General features: G+C 40.8%; 1 protein-coding gene across 1 annotated transcript in view; it reads right to left on the reverse strand.

Moving 5' to 3' along the window:
- Positions 1-3,682: 3,682 nt before the first annotated feature.
- The window catches only part of LOC130920596 (von Willebrand factor A domain-containing protein 7-like), a 57,500-nt gene continuing 33,456 nt past the window's right edge, over positions 3,683-27,726 (reverse strand). The window contains exons 10-18 of the mRNA XM_057843923.1: positions 27,207-27,407; positions 27,003-27,132; positions 26,754-26,906; positions 22,251-22,340; positions 15,561-15,670; positions 12,635-12,793; positions 12,024-12,347; positions 3,961-4,294; positions 3,683-3,795 (exon numbers count right to left, since the gene is read on the reverse strand). Of these exons, the coding sequence (XP_057699906.1) occupies positions 3,683-3,795; positions 3,961-4,294; positions 12,024-12,347; positions 12,635-12,793; positions 15,561-15,670; positions 22,251-22,340; positions 26,754-26,906; positions 27,003-27,132; positions 27,207-27,407 (1,614 nt within the window). The remainder of the gene's footprint in view (positions 3,796-3,960; positions 4,295-12,023; positions 12,348-12,634; positions 12,794-15,560; positions 15,671-22,250; positions 22,341-26,753; positions 26,907-27,002; positions 27,133-27,206; positions 27,408-27,726) is intronic.

Consider the following 27,726-nt stretch of genomic DNA (forward strand, 5'->3'; position numbering starts at 1 on the left):
GCATGTGCGAAATCAGTGTCCCTCCACCTATAATATGATTTTTGTGGATATACATCTGTTCCTTAAACTAAAAACTAGGGGTGTCAAATGATTAAAAAACTTAATCGAGTTAATTACAGCTTAAAAATTAATTAATCGTAATTAATTACAATATAATCGCAATTCAAACCTTCTATAAAATATGCCATATTTTTCTGTAAATTACTGTTGGAATGGAATGATAAGACACAAGATGGATATATACATTCAACATACGGTACATAAGTACTGTATTTGTTTAATATTACAATAAATCAACAAGATGGCATTACCATTATTAACATTCTGTTAAAGCGATCCATGGATGGAAAGACTTGTAGTTCTTAAAAGGTAAATGTTAGAACAAGTTATAGAAATTTTATATTAAAACCCCTCTTAATGTTTTCGTTTTAATAAAATTTGTAAAATTTTCAATCAAAAAATAAACTAGTCGCCCGCCATTGTTGATGTCAATAATTACACAATGCTCATGGGTGCTGAAGCCTATAAAATCAGTCGCACCCAAGCGCCAGCAGAGGGCGACAAAACGCCGAAAAACACAACAAGTACACTTTTAACTGTGCTATCATTTTAATCTGTTTGAGCGGGGCATTTGTGCATTAAGTGCGTCAAATATTTTAACGTGATTAATTAAAAAAATTAATTACCGCCCGTTAACACGATCATTTTGACAGCCCTAGTAAAAACATAAAAAAAGGGCCTATTTTTGTTTTCAGGTCAAAGCATGTCTTGTTTTCTTGTACCAGGGAACTATGTTGAAGTGAGCTTTAAGTTATTTACTGCTTTCTTGGTCATTTTCGGACTATAAGGCGATACTAGTATTCCCTTATTTTGAATCCTGCTGCTTATAAACCAGTGCGGCTTATTTGTTGATTTATTTGGGTTAATAGGCAACACTTTCTTTGACAACGGCGTCATAAGACTGCCATAAGACAGTCATAATTATCACATGACACTATCAAGGGCATTAATGGCATTATGAATTATGTCACTAACTCCATTTATGTCCAGCTTGGATCTTCACATCCCATTCAAAAGTGAGATAATTTGCTGGATGACAAAAATGACCGTAATAATTATGATAATAATTAGAGATGTCCCGATCGATTGGGATGCCGATCGATCGGGTCCGATCACGTCATTTTCAAAGTATCGGAATCGGCAAAAAAAATATCGGCCATGCTTTTTTTTTTTAATATATATACAGTATATTTTTTAATTAAATCGTTTTCTAATTGTATTTAACGTTACAAACATAATATGTTACACTCATCCAGAGTATTTAGTTTAGGCTAAAGGTAGGGTTATCAAATTTATCCCGATAACGGCGGTAATTAATTTTTAAAAAAATGTATCACTTTAAAATATTTAACGCAATTAATCCATGCGCTGCACGACACACTCACGCATTGTCGCGCTCAATCTGTAATGGCGCCGTTTTACCCATATAGAGAGAAAAAAGGCAGCGTATAATGAGTAGAGTGAATTTTGGCAGCCTTTGGAGCCATTTTTAATTGGCTAAAGCCTAACAATCCCTCTCCCGACGATTAGAAATATCATGGGAAGCAATGTGGGGAAGCAAGGTCACAACTGATATTTTTATTAACACCTTAAGTTATTTCCCAACGCAGAGAAGATATATCAATTGGTAGCACTACGCACAGTCATGGTTCCACTTCCCATCATGCATTTGGCCATGGCCACAGTATCATTTACTGAAAGCTCAACAAATACACTAGATTGCAATATTTAGTCACAATATACAAAGTCACAAGTCTTTCTATCCGTGGATCCCTCTCACAGAATGTTAATAATGTAAATGCCATCTTGAGGATTTATTGTCATAATAAACAAATATACAAATATATACATTCAACATACAGTACAGAGCATACACTTTCAAGGAACAGCATTAATCCTTTGGTATCCCTGAAGGGGGAGATTAGAGTTGTTACATTTTTACACACAAGATACTCATGCAGTCGTATCCTGCTGCATATATCATGGATGTTGTATTGATTTAAACAAGTGCTTACCTACTTACTAGAAATGTCCGATCACGTCATTTTCAAAGTATCGGAATTGGCAAAAAAATATCGGACATGCCTTTTTTTTAATATATATATATATATATATATATATATATTTTTTTTTTTTTTATTAAATCGTTTTCTAATTGTATTTAACGTTACAGACATAATGTGTTACACTCTTCCAGAGTCTTTAGTTTAAGCTTAAGGTAGGGTTATCAAATGTATCGCGTTAACGGCGAGAATTATTATTTTTTACATTTGTCACGTTACAATATTTAACGCAATTAACGCATGCGCTGCACGACCCACTCACGCATTGTCGCGTTCAATCTATAATGGCGCCGTTTTACCCATACAGTATATATAGCTAAAAGGCAGCGTAAAATGAGTAGAGTGAATTTTGGCAGCCTTTGAAACCTTTTTTTAAATGGCCAGAGCCTTACAATCCCTAACCCAACATTTAGAATAATCGTGGGAAGCAATGTGGGGAAGAAAGGTAGTAGTTGATCTTTTTTTTAACAACCTATGTTATTTCCCAATGCAGAGAAGATAAATCAATTGCTACCACGACGCACAGTCATGGTTGCACTTCCCATCATGCATTTGGGCAGAAGTTAAATGGCTACAGTATCATTTACTGAAAGCTCAACAAATACACTAGATGGCAATATTTAGTCACAATATACAAAGTCACATTTATCCTTTAAGAATTACAAGTCTTTCTATCCGTGGATCCCTCTCACAGAAAGAATGTTATTAATGTAAATGCCATCTTGAGGATTTATTGTCATAATAAACAAATACAGTACTTATGTACTGTATGTTGAATGTATATATTCGTCCGAGTTTTATTCATTTTTTTCTTAATGCGTTGCCAAAATGTATATGATCGGGAAAAATTATCGGGAATGATTGGAATTGAATCGGGAGCACAAAAAAAAAAAGCAATCGGATCGGGACATATCGGGATCGGCAGATACTCAAAACAATCGGGAGCGGATCGGGAGCAAAAACCCAAATAATAATTATGCTTATGGCAGTCTTATGGTACCACTGTCAAAAGAAAGTGTTACCAAACACCATAACTAGCAATTAATGAAACAACTGGAACAGCAACTAAAGACATAATTAGCATAGAACATGAATTTTGATTGTCATTTACATCTTTAGTGCTGCAGTGCATGTAAGGAGGCATGTTGGGCAACAACAGTGTTGACAGCAGGTGGCAGCAGAGGTTGACTGTCTCGACCAAGAGAGCAAATGTAGCTTCTTGAAGCAATGAAGCTTTGCAGGCAATTGGTCCAAAGCTTCATGGTGGTTCATTTGATCTTATGACAGTCTTATTATGCCCCTGTCAAATTTAGTGTTACCTGTTAATATCTTTTGGTGTAAATATCCCATAATACAGTGAGGTCAGCTGCGGCTTATGGTCCAGTGTGACTTGTCTATGAACAAATGTCGTTTTTGTGTCAAATTTGTCGGGTCGCGGCTTACGGTCAGGTGTGCCTTATAGTCCGAAATTTACGGTAATCATGGCTTTGCTATTTTCTGCCGGGTTCAGGCGTTATTCTATGCCATTAATGAGGGAAAATTCTAAAGCTGTAAAACACTTATCTCAAAAGTGGTAGTATCACTATAGGTATCCACACATAAAGTGTTGTGCTCACGGTGTGCCCTCCAGTGCCTGTAGTGTTGGTTGTCACATTAGTTGGAGTTGGAGTTGGAGTCGGAGTTGGAGTCGGAGTGGGAGTCGGAGTGGGAGTCGGAGTGGGAGTCGGAGTGGGAGTTGGAGTCGGAGTGGGAGTTGGAGTGGGAGTTGGATTTGGAGTCTGAGTTGGAGTGGGAGTCAGCGCTGGAGTAGGAATCGGAATCAAAGTAGAAGTTGGAATTGGAGTTGTCGGGGCATTGGTGGTTGACTCTCTTGCCTGACCTACACAAATGGCCTCATTTCCCAGGCTGTCCACAGCAGACAATTCCACTCTGTCTGCACAGCAGGAGGCCCGATAGGAAGCCACAGTGATGTTCTCACCAGCTGGCCCAACCACTGTGCTCGTGTTGAGCGTACCGCTCCCCGAAAGGATGGTGACGTTCCCTCTGCTAACTCCGTTAATGGCAGTCACGTTGACCACAAATTCCCACTGAGAGGAGTTACAGGGTGATGAAGAGGGTGGACAGTTGGATGTACTGACATCCCGGCACACTGGTGGAAAACTATCAGACACCTGGAGACATAAAGTGAATGGAGAAGGTTAAGTGTACCACAACAATAACCCAGAGATGTGCTTCAGATTTTAGGGATGCAGTGTACAGTGGGGCAAATAAGTATTTAGTCAACTGCTAATTGTGCAAGTTCTCCCACTTGAAAATATTAGAGAGGCCTGTAATTGTCAACATTGGTAAACCTCAACCATGAGACACCGAATGTGGGAAAAAAAAAAAACAGAAAATCACATTGTTTGATTATTAAAGAATTTATTTGCAAATCATAGTGGAAAATAACAATTTGGTCAACACCAAAAGTTCATCTCAATACTTTGTTATGTACCCTTTGTTGGCAATAATGGAGGCCAAATGTTTTCTGTAACTCTTCACAAGCTTTTCACACACTGTTGCTGGTATTTTGGCCCATTCCTCCATGCAGATCTCCTGTAGAGCAATGATGTTTTGGGGCTGTTGTTGGGCAACATGGACTTTCAACTCCCTCCACGGATTTTCTATGGGGTTGAGATCTGGCAGGGCCGGCCCAGCCTATACGCAGACTATGCAGCTGCCTAGGGCCCCTGGCCACTAGGGGGCCCCCAATCTGGCAATTGTTTAATTTATATTCTATTTTTTTTTACAACAGTTTGCTTTATTAGACTTTTGTGAGTTTTGATACTTGATTACAATCTTAAAAAAAATAAAAGTTCTCCCTTAACTTTTCTCTTTTAGAAAAAAGGTTTGGTGCTATCTACTGTAAGTACTGACAATCATTTGGGGTGAGAAGTTTGAAGTATGCAGTGCAACAAAATCTGATTAATATACAAAATATGGACGTATGGCTTGGATTGCATGTATGGGTTTCATAGTACACTGTGACGAAATGGTGGGCCAAAATTATGGGCCCCTTTGCATTATTTTGCTTAGGGCCCCCAAATGGCCTGGGCCGGCCCTGGATCTGGAAACTGGCTAGGCCACTCCAGGACCTTGAAATGCTTCTTACGAAGCCACTCCTTTGTTGCCCTGGCTGAGTGTTTGGGATCATTGTCATGCTGAAAGACCCAGACACGTCTCATTTTTAATGCCCTTGATGATGGAAAAAGATTTTCACTCAAAATCTGTCGATACATGGCCCCATTCATTCTTTCCTTTACAGCACAGGTGTGAAACCGATTCCATAAAAGGGCAAAGTGGGTGCTGGATTTTGTTCCAACCGAAACCGCGCATAGAGTTAAACCAATGAACTTTCTGCTGAAACAAGCAGCACCTGACAATGATTAACTGATTACACATGTAAAAGATGTGATTGGTATGAAGGTATCCTCTTCATTGGTTGGAAAGCAAACCTGCACCTACCTGGCCCTTTCTGGAATCAGTTTGACACCTGTGCTTTACACAGATCAGTCGTCCTGCTCCCTTTGCAGAAAAACAACCCCAAAGCATGATGTTTCCACCCCCATGCTTCACAGTGGGTATGATGTTCTTTCGAAGCAATTCAGTATTCTTTCTCCTCCAAACATGAGAACCTGTGTTTCTACCAAAAAGTTCTATTTCGGTTTCAACTGACCGTAACACATTCTCCCAGTCCTCTTCTGGATCATCCAAATGCTCTCAAGCGAACCGCAGACAGGCCTGGACGTGTACTTTCTTCAGCAGGGGGACACGTCTGGCAGTGCAGGATTTGAGTCCTTGGCGGTTCATTGTGTTACTGATAGTAGCCTTTGTTACTGTGGTCCCAGCTCTCTGTAGGTCATTCACTAGGTCCCCCCGTAGGTTCTGGGATTTTTGCTCACTGTTCTTGTTATCATTTTGACGCCGCGGGGTGAGATCTTGCATGGAGCCCCAGATCGAGGGAAATTATCAGTGGTCTTGTATGTCTTCCATTTTCTAATAATTGCTCCCACAGTTGATTTCTTTACACCAGACAAGTCCGGCAACTTGAAGCTAGTTTAATTTCACAGCAGCAGTATTTCGCAAGAGCCCGAGAGTCGAAAGAGACTGCCACAAAGGCTAATTGCGAGATTGTTGAAATTATGAATTGATAAAAAATAATAAAGCAAATGTGACACACAGAATGGCTTGCTAAAATTTGCTTAAATATATTGTTCTACGTAAAGGATGTAAGCCAAGGTCGGCCCCCCCCATTTCTACCACACCAAATCTGGCCCCCTTTGCAAAAAGTTTGGACACCCCTGCTTTACACCAAGCGTCTTCCCAGCCTGGTGCAAGTCTACAATTTTGTCTCTGGTGTCCTTTGACAGCTCTTTGGTCTTGGGAATAGTGGAGTTTGGAGTGTGACTGATTGACTGAGGTTGTGGACAGGTGTCTTTTATACCGATAATGAGTTAAAACAGGTGCCATTAATACAGGTAACGAGTGGAGCCTCGTTAGACCTTTTTGACAGCCAGAAATCTTGCTTGTTTGTAGGTGACCAAATACTTATTTTCCACTCTAATTTGGAAATAAATTCTTTAGAAATCAAACAATGTTTTGATTTTCTGTTTGTTTTTTTTTTTCCACATTCTGTCTCTCATGGTTGAGGTTTGCCCATGTTGACAAGTACAGGCCTCTCTAATCTTTTCAAGAGGGAGAACTTGCACAATTGGTGGTTGACTAAATACTTATTTGTCCCACTGTACATGTAAAAATACTTGGAGTGTACTCCTGCAGCTACCTGTATAGGTGACTGTCTTACCTGGCCCATGCAAAAGCCCACATTTCCTCCATTGTCTGTAACAGCCAGCTCCACTTTATCTTCACAGCAGGAGACCTGGTAGGAAGCCACGGTGATGTTCTCCCCATCCAGCCCAACCTCTGTGCCCGTGATGAGTGTGCCGTTCCCTTGGCGGATGGTGACGCTGCGAATACCTGTCCCATTGACTCCGTCAGTCACTTCGACAACATACGACCATAGGGAGACGTTGCAGCGTGACGAATCGGTTGAGCAGTTGCCAGTTATAGGGTCGGGCATACACATTGGTCGGGTAATGTCAGGTGACTGGAAACAGACAACAAAGGGTTGTAAATGATGCGTATATTGGTATATCAATGGGTAGAAAGGTTTTTAGCAGAAATGCCTGCTAAAGTTTCAGCTCGTATGTATGAGAGCTTGAGAAACTCTATTGAAAGTGTTTTACCTTGACCTTTTAACTTTTAAAATGTCTTTATAGACAGCAGCATATAGAAAAAAATTACCTTTACATACCATGCAGAACTTCATCTTTCATAATATCACATTTTCATTTTCCCTTTTATTTGAACTGGGTGCTACTAAACTGAATATACTGTATATAGGTGGTAATGGATTGATAAATAAAATGTAGGTCCAATTAGTGTTGTTTTCATCAACGATGACTATAGACACGTTTCCTGAGCGAAATATGGACACCGCCATCTTGGAAAATGTCTGCTCCGAACTTCCGGTTTAGAAAGAACAACATGAATTGCATTTGAAGTAAGCAGTGTGTTGACAAAGTTAAAACTGCAAAATCAAACCAGAGGAAACCACGGAATCTCCAAAAATTGATTCAGCACGACGTAGATGACACTCCAAGAGTTTCTGTGCTGTGCGTCAACTCCTGGAGGCGCCTATATATATATGGTTTGAAGTGGAATGCTCAAAGCACCAGTGTGGATCTACCTAGCCATACGCCTTAAATTGAAACCAGCTGGGGACAAGATGTTAAGGATGTGATTTTAACCTAAGGACATACCTAAAAGATTGTATAATTGTTCTTATCATTTCGTTGATCATTCGTGGACAAAATTATAACAACCTGTCAGCCTGTGTTGACGTGAGGTGGTAGGGTTAGGTAGAACGAGTTGAAAATGCACCATAGTTTCTGTCACATGTTAACAATTTCTGTGGAGCTAGCCCGCATTGTAGCAGGGGCTCGTTGTGTCACTCATGTGACGTGTTGAGGCCCCTGCCCCCGCCGCCCCCAACTCATCCATTGGTGTCCTCACCAGTCTCCCCATTCCTTGTTTTGAGACAAGGTAAGATTTGTCTTCTTGTCTTGGAAAGAGTAAATATGCAATGTTGCTTTAGCCTTTACAGGTCTGTGCTGAATGATCATCACACACTAAATGTAACTCTTAGATTTAGCATAGCATTCACATTTGCATTAGTATTAGGCAATTGCTAACGGCGAGCGTCCTCTTATTATTATTGTAACTATTTTTACGTACAGTTCGTGGCGTGCAGGTGGGTATAATTAGCTGGAACTAATGTACTGTTTTCCTGCCGAGTGTGTATTATCGTGTGATAGATTTGAAGATGCTACAATATGTACTTGTCTGTCAATGTTAATTTGAAATACAGTGATCCCTTGCTACTTCGCGCTTCAAACTTCGCGCCCTCAGTCTATTGCAGATTTTTTTTCATTAAAAAAAAAGATAAATGCATATAGAGCTGTCACGATCCAATCATGTAGTCTCTCCCTCTCGCTTCTGCTGCTTTTCTTGGTCAGGCAGTACACTAGAGTTGCTTATTAAATGATGATTGACAGACGTTAAGGTTTGATCTTGCCAGAGATGCCAGTGAGCCGAAACGTCAAAGCGCCGAATGCGTCAATCATCGTTTAACTTGTTAAACAGTTGCTGTGGCAGCTCATTGTGTGTTAGTGAGCAGCTTGAGTAGACTCACTCAAGGAAGAATTTTTTAAAGGCAAGCATTTTTCTACTTGTTTGAGAATAATTCTCTGGGACGGTAACATGTTTCAAACTTATTATAACTATTATATATTACAACTATTATATTTGAAGTGCTTAAAAAAAACATTTATTGAAATATCAATATACATAAAAGGTTGTTTTTTCTTTAATTTGTGGGGGGGGTGAAAAAACATGTGTTATATGTATCGCTTTCCAGTGCTAAATCTAAATAAATACACTGACACATATATATATATATATATATATATTCATTCATTCATTCATTTTCCATGCCGCTTTTCCTCACGAGGGTCGCGGAGGTGCTGGAGCCTATCCCAGCTAACTCGGGGCAGTAGGCAGGGGACACCCTGAACTGGTTGCCAGCCAATTGCAGGGCACAAGGAGACATACAACCATTCACGCACACACTCATACCTACGGGCAATTTAGAGTGTTCAATCAGCCTACCATGCATGTTTTTGGGATGTGGGAGGAAACCGGAGTTCCCGGAGGAAACCCACGCAGGCATGGGGAGAACATGCAAACTCCACACAGGAAGGCCGAAGCCCGGGATTGAACCCTTGATCTTAGAACTGTGAGGCAGACGTGCTAACCACTCAGCCACCGTGCCGCCTATATATATATATATATATATATATATATATATATATATATATATATATATATATATATATGTATATTTTTGGGGGGGGGGGGCGCTGCTTCGCCGTTTTTCATCAACCACGAAAAACGAGGGATCACAGTATTTGGAAACCTTTTTAAAAATTTGTGGCTTTTGGAGTGAAACTTTTGAATTTTACAGACAAAAAAATCGAGTAAACGTCGACTAAAACTAGACGAAATGAGTTTTTTCATTTAAAATAATGTACTGTTTTTCTGCTGATTGTGTATTATTAGTTGTGTTGGTGTTGTCCTTGTAAATGCGTTGTCCTTGTAGATGCTACAATATGCGCTCATCTGTCAATGTTCATTTGAAATAGTTGGAAACGTTTATTTGTTATTGTTGATTTAATTTTATAGTACTTTTTTTTTTTTTTTTTTTACGGACGAAAACATTTTTCGTAAACGTCGAATAAAACTAGAAGAAATTAGTGTTGAGTTTTCGTCAATAAAAAACTAGGCGAATACGAACACATTTTGAAATGATTAAAATAGCACTAAGACTAATGGGTATTATCGTTCAAAAGACTGAGACGAAAATTAAACGGGCTGCCAAAAACAACACTGGATCCAATAAAAGTTCATCTCGCACCTAGGTTAGTGTTGTATCGGTCGCGAACGATTCGTTCTTTTTGAACGAATTGTTTGGGTGAACGAGACCGAACTAATCACCATCTGCACTGATTCGTTCTATGAAGTTGGTGGCGCTTGTTCGCTGCGTGGGAGGGCGTTGAGCAAGCGGCAGCGTCTTCTGACATCGCACACGACCAATCAGACGCCAGCCTCATCGCGGGCAGGGGAGGGAGCGGAAACAGAATCAAGGCGTCTTGTCACTCACTTCCACGTGTGGCCAATAAGCAGCCAGCGTGCAGGCAGGGGGGAAAGACTGAGTTATGTCACTTCCCGTTCAGTGATTCGGTCCTCCGGTTCCTGACCTAGCTTGCTGCTAACTTGACTTTCCAGTAATGACTATGCGGTGAACGAGTCATAAAATGAAAGGAAATGACTTTGTCACATATTTGTTAACGTGGAGCCCATCAAATGCTGCTCAAACAGACAAAAACACCACACAAATCTAGCGAGCATGGTTTAGTGTTCTACTTTTCTCAACAGACTCGGGACTGTACCTATGACGATATACTATCAAATTTACAGTAATTTAAAACACGCGTAGCTACGAGGCAAGCAAAAGCTGAGCTGCGGTCGCGTGACGGCAGTGAAGCGGGCACAGAACTGTCACTATATGGAGGCTTCATGGCAGCGATATTTACCTCATATGTGCACAGAAAAAAAAGAATATTTAGTATGATCACCATAATACTGATTTGCAATGAAACTGTATATACATGTCAATTTTTTCCGAGTGTTTTATTTTTTTTTTCGTGTCAGAGGGTGTCGGTTGGTTTGACAAATTATGTCAATCCGTCCATCATGCGCTACTCAAGCGCCCAAAAACAAAGCGTGCGGACACGGGAGATGTCGCAATATGTCTACATTTTTCTTAACAGACTAATGAGAGTATAAAGGCGACATCATAAAGAGCAAACAATTATTTCTCGTCAGCATTTGACGATCTGAGATGCGGGGACGACAGAGGAGCTGACCGGATTATTTTATTTATTAATAGCAGTGCAAAAAATCAATACGATCATCTTAATAATAAAAAACAAAAATACAACAGAGCGAGAGGTAAATATGATGTGTTGGTCGTTCCATATTTAGGAATTAAATTTTCGATTTATTTTTATTTTCGTGACAGCAAGCATGCCGCGTTGGCTGGTATCAGCAGCATTGTTAATGTGAGCAAGATCGTGCTAAAGAAAGTCCGTGCGCCCCCGACCCCAAACCCCCACGTCCCCCTCAAAAGGAAAATGTTTAACCGTGTTCTAAATCGAAATGCAAGCACGAGCCATGACTTTGAGCCCATAGAACTAGGACAGACGACGCGGAAGTTCTCCCTCGCTTTTGCAGCAGCGGGAGGGAGACGAGGCTGTCTGTGAAAGCAGAATGATATCGCCTGTCACTCATTTCTGAAACTACGACGAGTGGTCAATGTGGAAGAGAGGGAGGGACCAAGCAATGTCACTTCCCGTTCAGTAATACTGCGAAGCAGTCTTTGGTGATTCGTTCGGCAACCTCACTTCCCGTTCACTAACCGAACGATTCATTTGGGCGGGGAGGGAGATGAGGGGGGCGAACGATTCGTTGAACGATTCGTTTGAACGAATCTTTTTACTGAACGAACCGGAATGGATTCGTTTACTCAAGTGAATGACAGTTCCCGTCACTGTGTTAGGTTTGCCAACAGACCCTTGAAAAATGGAATCGTCCCATATTCAGAAATAAAAGTACGTATGTATCCTGTGTTGAGCTTACAATGGAAAAGACGTGCTTTGTCCCATATTGCGCTTTACTTACCCTGTTAGCAACTCCAAATCTGAGGACTGCAAAGTTGATATCAGCTGAAATTGTATTCTCCACCTCAATTGTCAGCGTCACATCGGTCCCTGTTTCTGCATTCTCCGGAACAGTTAGGCTCAAGGTGCCATTGGCTTTCCCTCCACTGTCTGCTTCAACGGTGACAGACGTTGGCGACGAGGATTCAAAGCCGCGATCATTTGTAGCGCACACTGTGAAAGTCTCATCCGTAGTCTCGTTAGTTACACCTCTAGACGAGATGGAGATGGTGAACGGGATAAAGACAGTGGAGTTTGGTTCTATGTTGGTGATGTTGACTTCAGCCTGGAAAAGTAGGAGAGTCAATTTAGATTTTTTTCATACCTTTCTGCTTTTATTTTTTTTATCTGTAATGGTTTAACTTTGATTCAACATGAAAAGTAGCATCTATGCTATTGTCTCTCTTTAGTACAGAACGTTTAACAACAACCAAATGTGACATGTTGTACTTATAATCTTGCTCAAGTTTAGACTGGTTTATCCAAATACATAACTTTAGTAACTGTCTGGAAATATTTACATTTTGTACAGATGTTTCTGCTTAATTTGGTAGGGAATTGACAAGGGCTTACGGTAACAGAGACAGTCGATGTTGAGATCTGAGTGGCGGCCTGCCTCTGGAACATGCTTGGAGTTGAATCAAATAAGTTGTTTATTCCTCTTAATCGAAGCGCAAAACTACCTTCCGGAATCTCATGGAATGTCACCAGGTAGTCAGTTTCTCCTATAAACTGAGATAAAACAAACAAATGCAACTTAAATGATACAAGCTAGTCACAGTCAGTGTTGTTACTTTTACTTTAAAAAGTAATTAATTACAGTTATAAATTACTTCTCCCAAAAAGTAATTGCGTTAGTAACTCAGTTACCTGAATGTAAGTGTAATTAGTTACTTGGCAAAGTAACTAGTGATAATTTTCATGTCTTTTTTCTCAAAAAAAGAAAAAAAAACAGGTCACACAAAATGAAGTTTAAAGGGTTTTTGGGGACAATTGGCCCTAGCCCAATTCTTTACCCTCCACTTAACTAGACACAAGGGGATTGCGATAACTAGATACTAACCTTTCCTATGCGTGGAAGTCATTTAAAGTTGTGAATCAACCATTAAAGTTGTTAAAATTTAGTTCCCTTCTGTTTACTTTCAACATGTGTAAGTTTTAAAACTGTTTCATCATTTAAAGATAGATTTAAGTCAAGATTTTGCCGATTTAGGAGCATTTTAGATAAAAAGTTACTTCGGTTCGTTAGGAAGGATCTCTACAACAGAGCCTTCCTGAGAGGTCTACTGCTTTAAGATGGCGGCTGTTTACTAACGTATGTAGTCTTTAAAACATGTTGCCAATGCAGCCGTGACTGTCATTTGCATCTAGTTCTATAATTTGTGATATCCACCGTATCATGTGGGCGTAGTTTGTTGGCTATCGGCTACAGTCAGGTATTGTTGGAGCCACCTAGCATCGCGTTTGCAACGGCGTCATCCCCACTCCTGCTCTGCTCTCTCGTCTCCGTGAGTCCGTCTCTCTTATGGAGGTAGATTTGTGTCTTTATTATTCAATCAAATAAAAACTTCAATCAAAATATATATTTTCAATCGAAGAAAAAGTCACTTCAATCAAAAAAATGTGTTTGAATGCAAAAATAAATTTGAAACTAAAAAAAATGTATTTGAAAACTATTTTTCTTTGATATAATTTTTTTTTTAAATTTAAGTCTTTTTTTTTTTTTTATTGAAACAACTTTTTTGATTCAAGTAATGCAATTTTGCATTTTGGACCACATTTTGGCTAGGACATTTGTATCTTTATAATTCAATCAAAAAATAAGTTGCTTAAAAAATATATATATATATATATATATATATATATATATATATATATATATATATATATATATATATATATATATATATATATATATATGATATTCAAATTCAAAAGAAAAATCACTTCAACCAAAAATAAAAAAAATCAATTGGTGGCCATTATTCTTACTTCCTGCTTTTATCCCATTGGCATAGTCCCCTGCCACTGAAACATGTCGGGAGTAGCGTTGAAGTTGGCTCTTTGTGTCAAAATGATTAAATCGAAAAAAAGTGCCTTCAAAACTTTTTCTACTTCAGAAAAAAAAAAAAAAAAAAAAAAAAGATTGAAAAATGTTTCCACTTTAAAAAAAAAAAGTTTAAAACTTTTTGATTCTCAAAAAAAGTGACACGTCAATAAAAAAAATATATATTTCAAATTAAAAAACAATATCTTCAAAAAATATATTTTTTATCACAAGTTTTTTTTTCTTTGATTAAAAATAGTTTTTTTGATTGAAGCAACTTTTATTGGGATTGAATGATTTAGACACAAATGTCCAACCCATAATATGGCTCAAACACAAAAAAGGATTGCTTCGATCAAAGAAAACAGTTTCAATTAAAAATGAAGTGTTCAAATGCGAATTTCTGAGTCTCAAATATTTTTTCACATTAAAACCTTTTTTTCTACGATTGCATTTTTTAAATTTTTGATTGAAGTGATTTTTCTTATGAAAATATATTTTTTTATTTGTTTGAAGCAACTTATTTTTGATTGAATAACGAAGACACAAATGTCCTCGCCAAAATGTGGTCCAGACGCAAAATTACATTACTTCAATCAAAAAAGTTGTTTCAATAAAAAAAAAAAAGATTTGGCTAAAATTAAAAAATAAAAATAAAAAATTCAGTCAAAGAAAAATAGTTTTCTAATACATTTTTTTGAGTTTCAAATTAATTTTTGCATTCAAACACATTTCTTTTGATTGAAGTGACTTTTTCTTCAATTGAAAATATATATTTTGATTGAAGCAACTTTTTTTTGGATTGAATAATAAAGACACAAACCTACCTCCATACTCTCTGACTTTTTTTATCCAACCAACTTAGTAATGCACGCCTTTCCCGCCTCAGTAACGGTAACGGCGTTGCCGAGAAAAGTAATTAATTAGATTACTCACTAATGAAAAAAATATATTCTAACGCCGTTATTAACAACACTGGTCACAGTAGATCCAAATCAGTCATTCAGACTAGTTGGTTAATTGCTACTTGGCTTAATACAATAAAATGATAACATTTCAAAAACTGTTAAATATTTTGAAGTTAGTATAGTTTGAATTTCTAATTCGTATTCATACCTTCTTTAGCCTCGACACAATGACTTAAAGCCAATTGTGAGTTCTGTGTTTAGACATTAAGGTATCACTGCCAGTGTTTCAATGTAGTGCATCGTTTATTTTAAAATAAAACAGCTAACAGGATTGACTAAAGATTCTGTCGGAAAATGTTTCTTTTTCTCAGTTGCTTGTGTCAAGTTTATTTAAGGAAACTTCATTGATTGGTCATTGAAAGATTATATTTTCTGACCAGCAAATAATAACTAATTCTGTGTGTTGATGTTTGTCATATGAATACACCCAGTTTAGTCAATGTATTGGGGTTTTCTGTGTTAAAAAAAAAATTATATAACATGCCTCCGATGTACCGTTGACCTCTGTTGGTCCTGCACTGTCATACAGTGTAACCTCAGAGAGAGTTACACTGTCTCCTCCTGTCAGTGTGATCAAGATGGTAACATTACTTCCTGAAAGTACATGGAAGACACGAAAGACAAATGTCATTTTTATGATATAAATTGCATATAATCATATTAAAATGGCATCACTTGATATATGAACCCCCGCCTTTGTACATTAGTACCACATGTGCTAGCCAATTAGAAAAGTATGTAATTCCATGCCCAAAATATTTTAAGATCATTTTTCAACGTGATACAAGAAACCAACTGCACAAGTGAAGCAGTTTAGCCAATTGAATTGTTTGTGCATTTGTTTTCGATCCCAAAAAAAATTACAGGATATACTTATTTTTCAACTCTCTCAAGGCCCACGCCATGATGGGTTTCTTCAACATGACTGTATTTCACGTGATTAGTTATTTTGTCCCCCCATGAGTCATCACCTTATCGTGGTGGAGGGGTTTGCGTGTCTCAATGATCCTAGGAGCTATGTTGTCTGGGGCTTTAAGCCCCTGGTAGGGTCACCCATGGCAAACAGGTCCTAGGTGAGAGGCCAGACAAAGTATGGCTCAAAAAGACCCCTTATGATGAGCAACATTAATGAACCCCAGTTTCCCTTGCCCGGACGCGGGTTACCGGGGCCCCCCTCTGGAGCCAGGCCTGGAGGTGGGGCTCGAAGGCAAGTGTCTGGTGGCCGGGCCTGTCCCCATGGGGCCCGGCCGGGCTCAGCCCGAAAAGGCAACGTGGGTTCCCCTTCCCATGGACTCACCACCTGTGGGAGGGGCCAAAGGGTGCGTAGGGAGTTGGGCGGCAGCCAAAGGCGGGGGCCTTGGCGGTCCGACCCCCAGCTGCTGAAGCTAACTCTTGGGACATGGAATGTCACCTCTCTGGCAGGGAAGGAGCCTGAGCTGGTGTGTGAGGCAGAGAAGTTCCGACTACATATAGTCGGACTCTCCTCCACACACAGCTTGGGTTCTGGTACCAATCCTCTCAAGAGGGGTTGGACTCTCTTCCACTCTGGAGTTGCCCATGGTGAGAGGCGCCGGGCAGGTGTGGGCATACTTATTGCCCCCCGGCTTGGCGCCTGTACGTTGGGGTTTACCCCGGTAGACGAGAGGGTAGCCTCCCTCCGCCTTCGGGTGGGGGGACGGGTTCTAACTGTTGTTTGCGCTTATGCACCGAACAGCAGTTCAGAATACCCACCCTTTTTGGAGTCCTTGGAGGGTGTGCTAGAGAGCGCCCCCTCTGGGGACTCCTTCGTTCTACTGGGGGACTTCAACGCTCACGTGGGCAATGACAGTGAGACCTGGAGGGGCGTGATTGGGAGGAACGGCCCCCCCGATCAGAACCCGAGTGGTGTTCTGTTATTGGACTTCTGTGCTCGTCACGGTTTGTCTATAACAAACACCATGTTCAAACATAGGGGTGTCCATATGTGCACTTGGCACCAGGACACCCTAGGCCGCAGTTCGATGATCGACTTCGTAATCGTGTCATCGGACTTGCGGCCGCATGTTTTGGACGCTCGGGTGAAGAGAGGGGCGGAGTTGTCAACTGATCACCACCTGGTGGTGTGTTGGCTCCGATGGCGGGGGAAGATGCTGGCCAGACCTGTCAGGCCCAAACGTATTGTGAGGGTCTGGTGGGAACGTCTGGCAGAATCCCCTGTCAGAAAGAGTTTCAACACCCACCTCCGGCAGAACTTCTCCCTTGTCCCGGGGGAGGTGGGGGACATTGAGTCCGAGTGGGCCATGTTCCGCACCTCCATTGTTGAGGCGGCCGATCAGAGCTGTGGCCGTAAGGTGGTTGGTGCCTGTCGTGGCGGCAATCCCCGAACCCGCTGGTGGACACCAGCGGTAAGGGATGCCGTCAAGCTGAAGAAGGAGGCCTATCGGGCCTTTTTGGCCTGTGGGACTCCGGAGGCAGCTGACAGGTACCGGCTGGCCAAGCGGACTGCGGCCTCGGCAATCGCCGAGGCAAAAACTCGGACATGGGAGGAGTTCGGTGAGGCCATGGAAAATGACTTCCGGACGGCTTCGAGGAAATTCTGGTCCACCATCCGGCGTCTGAGGGGAGGAAAGCAGTGCACTATTAACACTGTGTATAGTGAAGATGGTGTACTGCTGACCTCGACTCGGGACGTCGTGAGTCGGTGGAGAGAATACTTCGAAGCCCTCCTCAATTCCACCGACACGCCTTCCTTTGAGGAAGCAGAGTCTGTGGACTCTGAGGTGGGCTCTTCGATCTCTGGGGTTGAAGTCACTGAGGCGGTTGGTAAGCTCCTCGGTGGCAAGGCCCCGGGGGTGGATGAGATCCGCCCGGAGTTCCTAAAGGCTCTGGATGTTGTAGGGCTGTCATGGCTGACACGCCTCTACAACATCGCGTGGACATCGGGGACAGTGCCTCTGGATTGGTGGACCGGGGTGGTGGTCCCCCTTTTTAAAAAGGGGGACCGGAGGGTGTGTTCCAATTATAGAGGAATCACACTCCTCAGCCTCCCCGGTAAAGTCTATTCAGGGGTGCTGGAGAGGAGGGTCCGTCGGGAAGTCGAATCTCGGATTCAGGAGGAGCAGTGTGGTTTTCGTCCCGGCCGTGGAACAGTGGACCAGCTCTACACCCTCAGCAGGGTCCTCGAGGGTGCATGGGAGTTCGCCCAACCAGTCTACATATGTTTTGTGGATTTGGAGAAGGCGTTCGACCGTGTGCCTAGGGGAATCCTGTGGAGGGTGCTCCGGGAGTACGGGGTACCGAGCCCCTTGGTAAGGGCTGTTCGGTCCCTGTACGACCGGTGTCAGAGTCTGGTCCGCATTGCCGGCAGCAAGTCGAATTCGTTCCCAGTGAGGGTTGGACTCGGCCAAGGCTGCCCTTTGTCACCGATTTTGTTCATAATTTTTATGGACAGAATTTCTAGGCACAGCCGAAGCGTTGAGGGGGTCCGGTTTGGTGACCTCAGCATTGAATCTCTGCTTTTTGCAGATGATTTAGTGCTGTTGGCTCCATCAAGCCGTGACCTCCAACTCTCACTGGTGCGGTTCGCAGCTGAGTGTGAAGCGGTTGGGATGAAGATCAGCACCTCCAAATCCGAGACCATGGTCCTCAGTCGGAAAAGGGTGGAGTGCCCTCTCCGGGTCGGGGATGAGATCCTCCCCCAAGTGGAGGAGTTCAAGTATCTTGGGGTCTTGTTCACGAGTGACGGTAGTAGGGAGCGGGAGATCGACAGGCGAATCGGTGCGGCGTCTGCAGTAATGCAGACTCTGCACCGGTCCGTAGTGGTGAAGAAGGAGCTGAGCCGAAAGGCAAAGCTCTCGATTTACCAGTCGATCTACGTTCCTACCCTCACCTATGGTCACGAGCTTTGGGTCGTGACCGAAAGAACAAGATCCCGGATATAAGCGGCCGAAATGAGTTTCCTCCGCAGGGTGTCCGGGCTCTCCCTTAGAGATAGGGTGAGAAGCTCGGTCATCCGGGAGGGACTCGGCGTCGAGCCGCTACTCCTCCGCGTAGAGAGGAGCCAGCTGAGGTGACTCGGGCATCTGGTTCGGATGCCTCCCGGACGCCTCCCTGGAGAGGTTGTCCGGGCATGTCCCACCGGCGGGAGGCCCCGGGGACGACCCAGGACACGCTGGAGAGACTATGTCTCTCTGCTGGCCTGGGAACGCCTTGGGATCCCGCCGGAGGAGCTGGTTGAAGTGGCTGGGGAGAGGGAAGTCTGGGCTTCCCTGTTAAACCTGCTGCCCCCGCGACCCGACCCCGGAACAAGCGGAAGATAATGGATGGATGGATGGATAGTTATTTTGTTATTTATTCAGTAGGCGTAATTCCACGCACTTCTTGTAACATGGGACACCCCGTTTAAATCGTCGATCACGGAAGTTGACTTCCTCTTCCTGGGTTCTGTTGTGACTGTGGTGCCACATGTTAAACAATTTCACCTTGAAGCGAATCGTATCCTTTCTCATATTAACTTTTGTCTGTTTGTATTACTCTAACACACCCAATATAAAATAAACAGCATTTAAATCATAGTTTAAGAAACCCAGTAGAATATATCTGAAGTATGAGTGGAATTGGAATGTTTGGAATTGGCAGCGCCAAGACAAAAGGCAGATAAGGGCATAACAACTACAGGATGCCTGCTGACTGTGGAAGCCCAACGCACGTATCATGCAGCTGACTGAGCGAGATTGACGCTGAAAGGCAAGACAAAGACATCTACAAGCCCACGTATGGACAATCAAATCCCGCCATCAGCTCTTCTGGGGGGCCAACAATGGACAGTCCAGAACAATGGTGGGACATCCTGTCTTGTCACAAGGAACGCCTGATAACAAGAAGACTCCACAGCTGAGAATTTGAACACCCAGCGCTCCTTTTGCGCTGAGGCTGACAAAATCTCCAATTCTGGTTGCCTTGGCAACAGTAACGCACAGATTCCTCTGCCCAATCTGCAACAGACAATTTCCCTAAACAACACCCAAACACACCCTTCTTCCGGACCACAGCACGCTTCACCAGAGCCTTCAAAAGACTGAATTCTTTACCTAGCGCGGTCTTTTCTCAGGAATCTTTTGTTGACCTGTAATTTGGGGACCTTGGATCCTACCTTCCTGTTCGTCTGGGTCTGTTTGCTGTTTTGACTTCCTGTATGATTGCTGTGGACTTGGAATAAGTTGTAAACTTCTGTTTTCCAGCTTTTAAAATGGAGTCAGTACAAGGGGTTAAAACTAAGGTGAACGAGCAGAGTTTGGCCTTTTGGCCGGCTTGTTGTTATTGCGCCAGCCCGGGTCATTGGAATGCGCTAGCGCGGTTCCGGCGGTTTGGCTGGCATGATTCCGGTAATCTGGCTAAAACATCAAATTCCAACAACCTGTACAGTGTCTGCTTTGATGCTGACCTAGTGACCACAAGGTGAGTTTCCGCTGGCAAAATGACGCTTCAATATTTCACACATTCCACAATGCCTAGGGTATTATTGCTCGTCTGGCTCTTATAGAGCCGGATATCCCGATGCTAAAATCGGTGTTGTTTTCGACGACGAAAACAACTAATACATAACGATGCAACTTCCAGTTTTTGTCTGACGAGACAACAACGAGACGGAAACACACAATTGTTTCCATCACATGTTCACAATGTGTGATATTTTATGTGTAGTTGGCCTGCATCGTAGCAGTGTCTGGTTGTGTCACTTGTGGCGTGCTTGCACACACGGTAAGATTTGTTTTCTCTTCTTAGACAGAGAGAACGTGTAATGTTGCTTCAGCCTTTAAGGTCTGTGCTGAGTGATCATCACACACTGAATGTAACTTGTAATGTTAGCATTGCGTTCGAGTTAGCATTAGGCTAATGCTAACGGCGAGCGTCCTCTTAAACTCTCACTTTTTTTTTAACAGTTCTTCGCACCCAGTCGGGTATAATTCATTGAAAATAATGTACTGTTTTCCTGCTAAGTGTGTATTATCAGCAAGTTGGCGTTGTCCCTGTAGAGGCTACAATCTGTGCTCATCTGTCAATGTTCATTCGAAATAGTTGGAAACCTTTATATATTGATATATTTTTGGGAGTACATTTTTTAAAATTTTACAGACTGAAACATTTTTAGTACGTCTGTCAAAATTATCACGTTAACGGGCGTCAATTAATTTTGTAAATTAATCACGTTAAAATATTTGACGCAATTAACGCACATGCCCCGCTCAAACAAATTAAAATGACAGCAGTGTAATGTCCGCTTGTTACTTGTTTTTTGGTGTTTGGCGCCGTCTGCTGGCGATTGGGTCCAAATGATTTTATGGGTTTAAGCAGATGAGTGAGCATGGTGTAATTATTGACATCAACAATGGCGAGCTACTAGTTTATTTTGTGATTGAAATTTTACAAATTTTAATAAAACGAAAACATTAAGAGGGGTTTTAATTTAAATTTCCATAGCTTGTACTAACATTTATGTTTTAAGTACTCCAAGTCTTTCTATCCATGGATCGCTTTAAGAGAATGTTAGTAATGTTAATGCCATCTTGTTGATTTATTCTTATAATAAACAAATACAGTACTTATGTACCGTATGTTGAATGTATACATCCGTCTTGTTTCTTATCTTTCCATTCCAACACTAATTTACGGAAAAATATGGCATATTTTATAGATGGTTTGAATTGCGATTAATTACGATTAATTAATTTTTAAGCTGTAATTAACTCGATTTTAAAAAATTATCGGTTGACAGCCCTAATTTTTAGTAAACATCAACTAAAACTAGACGAAATTAGTCTTGAGTTTTCATCAACAAAACAAGACAAACATTTTGAGATAACTAAAATATGACTTAGACAAATAAGTATTATCGTCCAACAAACTAAGATGAAAATTAAAAGGGCTGCCAAAAACAACACCTTGCAGTCCTAGTCCTGGCACATTGGAGCATGATGTGTTACAATTGGAACAACGCAATGGTGCTCATAGATGTGTTTCTGGTTTGGCTGTATTTTCATGGCCAAAGGTTTCTTATGCCACACTAATGTTATTCACACATGTGGTACTCTCATAGTCGCAAATACAAGTAATCCGCATTGAGGCATATCATTGTGGACATGGAGGGATGATGACTTATGAGTATGAGATGTTGAATTTGAAGAGTAAACTTAACCTGAAAATGGCCGTCCGTCTTTTGGAAAGAAAGCGTTGAGTTCTTCACGGGCTTCCACAAAGTTGGAGATGAAGTTCACTGGACTTTGACCTGATGTCAACATGAGAAAAAAATAAATTCAATGAGCAACATAGGTATGAGATTCTGACGGTATGCTAACCTTATGCGTAAATTTCACGGTATCACGGTATTGCAATTACAGCTGTAAAATGTGTTACTTTGAGATATCTGGGGTTTAAAAAAACAACTTTTTTCCATTGAACAGGATTTTTATTTTTCAAAACATATTAGCACATTGGAACATAAATATAATGTTAAGTTAAAATGGATAAAAATAAATAAACATTATGAATGTAATTAAAATAAATGCAGTCCTTTAGATGAGTGTAAACGCACAGCAACAGCTTAACATTATTATCATCAGAACAAAAACAATTCAATCATTTTCACTGAAAAGCACGTGTGTATGACTCGTATCATGTTTACACTATACTAGGGGTGCAGCTATCGAATATTTTAGTAATAGAGTAATCGACTGAAAATTCTATCGATTAACCCTTTAACACCGAACGTGTCGGATGCGACACGTTTGCGCATATCATCTTTGAAGCCTCGTGACGCTGTAATTATGTCACCCGCGTGCCCCTGGTTGCTCTCGTTTGAAAGTACGGAAGTTGATGTCCACACCAGTTTTTATTTGAAGTCAATCAACCAAGTAAAACGGGAGATAATGTCATTTGAGTTTCATAGTTTTATTGCATTCATAAATATGCATTAAAACGTTGCATGGACCATGTGTCTATCTCCATATTTCCATCATTTCTTGTCCTTGTTTCAAAACCGCAAGCAGCACAAAAGACTACATATCCCAAGAGCCGTTGTGATGTCAAGAAGGACGAACCTAAAGTGAACATTTTTATTAAATTGACGAGCAAGGCGCCAACTAAGGGAAAGGAGACACGCGTAGCAAGCAACGGCCGGTTGGATTGAGCGAGCGACTTTGAAACATGCAGAATTAATCGAAAACTAAATTTAGCGCAAGCTAATGCATTATTTCATTAACTCAAGGAATAGGATGAGCTGTATTTGTCATTGTTTTCCTCGGATCAGTCAGGTGTCTCGGCGAGTAGAAGCAGCGTGCAAACGGCAGATGAGTAGGCTGTGTGGCGTTGTATGTGACTCAGCTTAGTGACATGTTCAAAAACAAACTTTATTGAGTGCGCAAAAAAAAAAAAAAAAACTATTGGGTCGAATGCCTAAAAAATTGAATTGAACTGAACTACTTGTCAATATTTTTGAAAATACTTTTTTTCAATGTTATTTTTTCTGCACGATGAATCTTCAATTTTTATATAGATGTGTGTTCGAGAAGCTTGATTGCATGTACATATGTACCTTTGATAAGGTGATATGTACAATACCTAACTTCACAAAGAGATATCCTCCAAACCCTTTTTGTGTTGGATAATATATATAATTTTTTTCTCTCACTATTTTGCACTGTATTTAACATGTTTTGACCATAGTATGTGTGAAGGCCAAAAAAGCCTATGACCATAGCTGCTGTTTGTGTTGAATTGTCAAACATAAAACTATTCAATCTTATTTTTTTCTATTGAATGTTTATCCCAGCAAGTTAAATAAATATTATCAAGCTTCAAAACGGTTGATTGAGCATGTTTGGTTGTCAGTGGGACTTCAACATTACAAATTTTGAAAAAAGATTTTGGGATTTTCTTGTCTTTTTGGGTCCAAAATGTGGGTTAAAGTTGGTCAGTGAAGAAAACAACAGTTTGGACATGAAGTTCAAGGTATCCTGAAGAAAGGGACCCAACTTGGCCATTGTGAACAGTTTTTTCTTTGAAATATAAAGGCAACATCAAAGGCATGCAAATTCGGCCAAAATAGGCTTATGTGTTAAAGGGTTAATCGAGTAATCGGATAAAACAATTTTTTTAGGTAAAGAGCAATTATACGTAAATATACATGAGAAAAAAAGACATTTAATCCAATATTGAACCATTTTCAGTTAATCAATATCTTTATTTTCGATGTACAATGTTGAAAACAGCCAACAATTGCATCTCAGATCTGACTATAAAAAAATTCACTGCTTTCACTCAAAAAACTTCTAGATCTTATATGAATTATATATTTCTTACCTAAAAATGTAATTACACTGTAATTAAGCTACATGTTTTTCCCCCACGTGTTTCAATTGAATTTCCATTTGTGTCAAGCTATTATTAAGTTCTAGTTAAGTTTTAAGTTAGTCTAAACTGTAAGTACAGATAGGATTTTGAGTTTTTGCAGTGTTCAAAATAAATGAATGATACCTGCTGTATTGGAGCACATCAGGGACCAGTGCTACTTGGTGTTTTATTCAGCAATGACTACGGAGCTAAATCTGACAGTTTGCTTTATTATGTTTTAATTTTACACTCTCATCACTCTACAGCGCTGTGTTTTTACAGATTAAATAAAGCCTGTATGTAAGACACGTTAGCCACGCATCGACAGTGGTCATAATCAATAGAAACCTAGCCCTCCGAAGGGCTAACGTTACTTGAGCGAGTGACAGTAACGTTATATTTATGAGCGCTGAGAAGTCTACTGCTTAAAGATGGCGGCTGTTTATTAACTCTGCCCAGACGCGGCCGAGTCTGTCACTTCGCATCTAGTCCTAAATGCATGCGATATCTATGAGACGCATCGGACACTACCTGCTACCACACTAGCATAATGCGGGCGTAGTTTTTAGCAATGTCGGTGTTGTTTGTAGCGGCTGTCGGCTGCAATAAGTTTTTTTTATTTTTTTTATTGCTTCTTCCTCTATGCATGTGACGTTAGCGTGTTGTCCCGCATGTGACGTTAGCGTGTTGTCCCGCATTAAAAGTAGTCCGGGCAAAACGTGATGCTTAGAGCTGGCAAAATTAAACGATTCCTCGAGGTGAATATAATTACTCGGATCAGTTTTTAAACTCGAGTTACTCGAGTTCCTCGAGTATTCGTTTCAGCTCTACACTATACACACACTCTCTTTCTCAACACAGACAGTTACCAGAGAGAAAAAAACTGGTTTTCTCATCGCTAGACACACTAAAACACCCTGGAGTTTACTCTCGTGGCTGGTGGGAAACGTTCATCATAGTGTTTACGAACCTTTAATTTTGTATAAATTAATTAAATGAATTAATAAATCATATTGGAGGTATTGCCTCCTTGGCAGCCAACCTCTGCAAACATGCTAAGTAGAGATGTCCCGATCGATCGGCATCCCGATCACGTCATTTTCAAAGTATCGGAATCGGCAAAAAAATATCGGACATGCCTTTTTTTGATATATATATATTTTTTAATTAAATTGTTTCCTAATTGTATTTAACGTTACAGACATAATATGTTGCTCTCATCCAGAGTCTTTAGTTTAGCCTTAATGTAGGGTTATCAAATTTATCGCAGTAACGGCGGTAATTAATTTTTAAAAAATTTATCACGTTAAAATATTTAACGCAATTAACGCATGCGCTGCACGACCCACTCACGCATTGTTGCGTTCAATCTGCAATGGCGCCATTTTACCTATATATAGAGCTAAAAGGCAGCGTTAAATGAGTAGAGTGAATTTTGACAGCCTCTGGAGCCTTTTTTTAATTGGCTAAAGCCTTACAATCAGGTACAAAAGGTAGTAGTTGATGTTTTTCTTAACACCCTATGGTATTTCCAAACGCAGAGAAGATATATCAATTGGTACCACTACGCACAGTCATGGTTGCACTTCCCATCATGCATTTGGGCAGAACAGTTAAATGGCTACAGTATCATTTACTGAAAGCTCAACAAATACACTAGATGGCTATATTTAGTCACAATAGACAAAGTCACATTTATCCTTTAAGAATTACAAGTCTTTCTATCCGTGGATCCCTCTCACAGAAAGAATGTTAATAATGTAAATGCCATCTTGAGGATTTATTGTCAAAATAAACAAATACAGTACTTATGTACTGTATGTTGACTGTATATATTCGTCCGAGTTTTATTCATTTTTTTCTTAATGTATTGCCAAAATGTATATGATGGGGAAAAATTATCGGGAATGATTGGAATTGAATCGGGAGCAAAAGAAAAAGCAATCGGATCGGGAAATATCGGTATCGGCAGATACTCAAACTAAAATGATCGGGATCGGATCGGGAGCAAAAAACACATGATCGGAACAACCCTAATGCTAAGTGTAGCACATCTGACTCACTGACACTGAGCAACAACCAGTGGCGGAGGGTTGAGCCCTGCAGCTGCAATCGAGGGATTTCTCCCTGCATTTATGGTACATAAAAAATAGCCAATACCTTAGGGACGGTATGACGGAAAATTTTTGCGGTTTTGAAACCGTGACGTTTTCATACCACAGTATACCTTGAAACTGGTTATCGGCACATGCCAAAACACAAGTAAATGAGACCATTTGTGTGCCAACTCTAGTTCCATGCATCCACTGACCTGTAATCCTGACTAAGTAGGGGTCTTCAGAATCTACACTGATTTTCCACAGTCCAGTTTCACTGTCACTGTTGAGAATCAGTCGATGAAGGGTTCCTGCCATGATCAAAGATGCCAGAGGGCCACTGGATTCATTTGAGCTCTGAGATACACCTGAAAGGTAAGTGAGATTTTCATTATGTACTAACATTTGAAATGGTTAATGCTGCTGCTAAAAATGAAAAGGTAAAACTAGATTAACCGTAGTACCAGTTGAGCTGGTGAGATTAAAGGTGAGATCTGGATTCCCTGTAATGGAGATTATTACGTTCTCTAGTGAGTTATCAATGGTAAACTGGAAACTTTGAGGGTTGCTTCTTTCTTCTTGAAAAACTATCACCTGAAAAGACAAAGACATATTTTGACGCATATTCTGTACAGTGTTTCTCTTTTTTTCTTCGTTCTTTATATTACCGTTGCACTTCTTAAAGAATCCTCGATAATAGATGTCGCCAGAGCAAACTCTCTGTCGCTGACCTCAATAGTTTCGCCTCCAGATGCCCTGGAAAGATCACGGTACAGCTGCGAGGCTCCCAACAACGATACCTGAGACATCACACCTTCGAGCTCTCTTTTACGTCTTCCGGATTCGACGTTTGTCAGCATGAATGTTACCTAAAAATTCCAGTGCACAGTTTGTTTGAAGTTTTCACTGCATGTCAAGTTTCACGCAACATAGCAAATTACAGTAAGACAGAACTAGCCTGGATTTTTGGTGTGGAAATCTGGCCATTTATGCTCCAAGTTGGAGAAATGCACCAAACATAAAATAAGAGATGGGTAGTAACGAGTTACATGTACTCTGTTACATTTACATGAGTAACTTTTTTAGGGAAAATGTACTTCCAGGAGTAGTTTTACTAAGCCATACTTTTTACTTTTACTTGAGTAGATTTGTGAAGAAATAACACTACCGTAACTTCTGGACCATAAG

The sequence above is a fragment of the Corythoichthys intestinalis genome, chromosome 8, assembly GCF_030265065.1.
Source record: "Corythoichthys intestinalis isolate RoL2023-P3 chromosome 8, ASM3026506v1, whole genome shotgun sequence".
Taxonomy (NCBI): Eukaryota; Metazoa; Chordata; class Actinopteri; order Syngnathiformes; family Syngnathidae; genus Corythoichthys; species Corythoichthys intestinalis.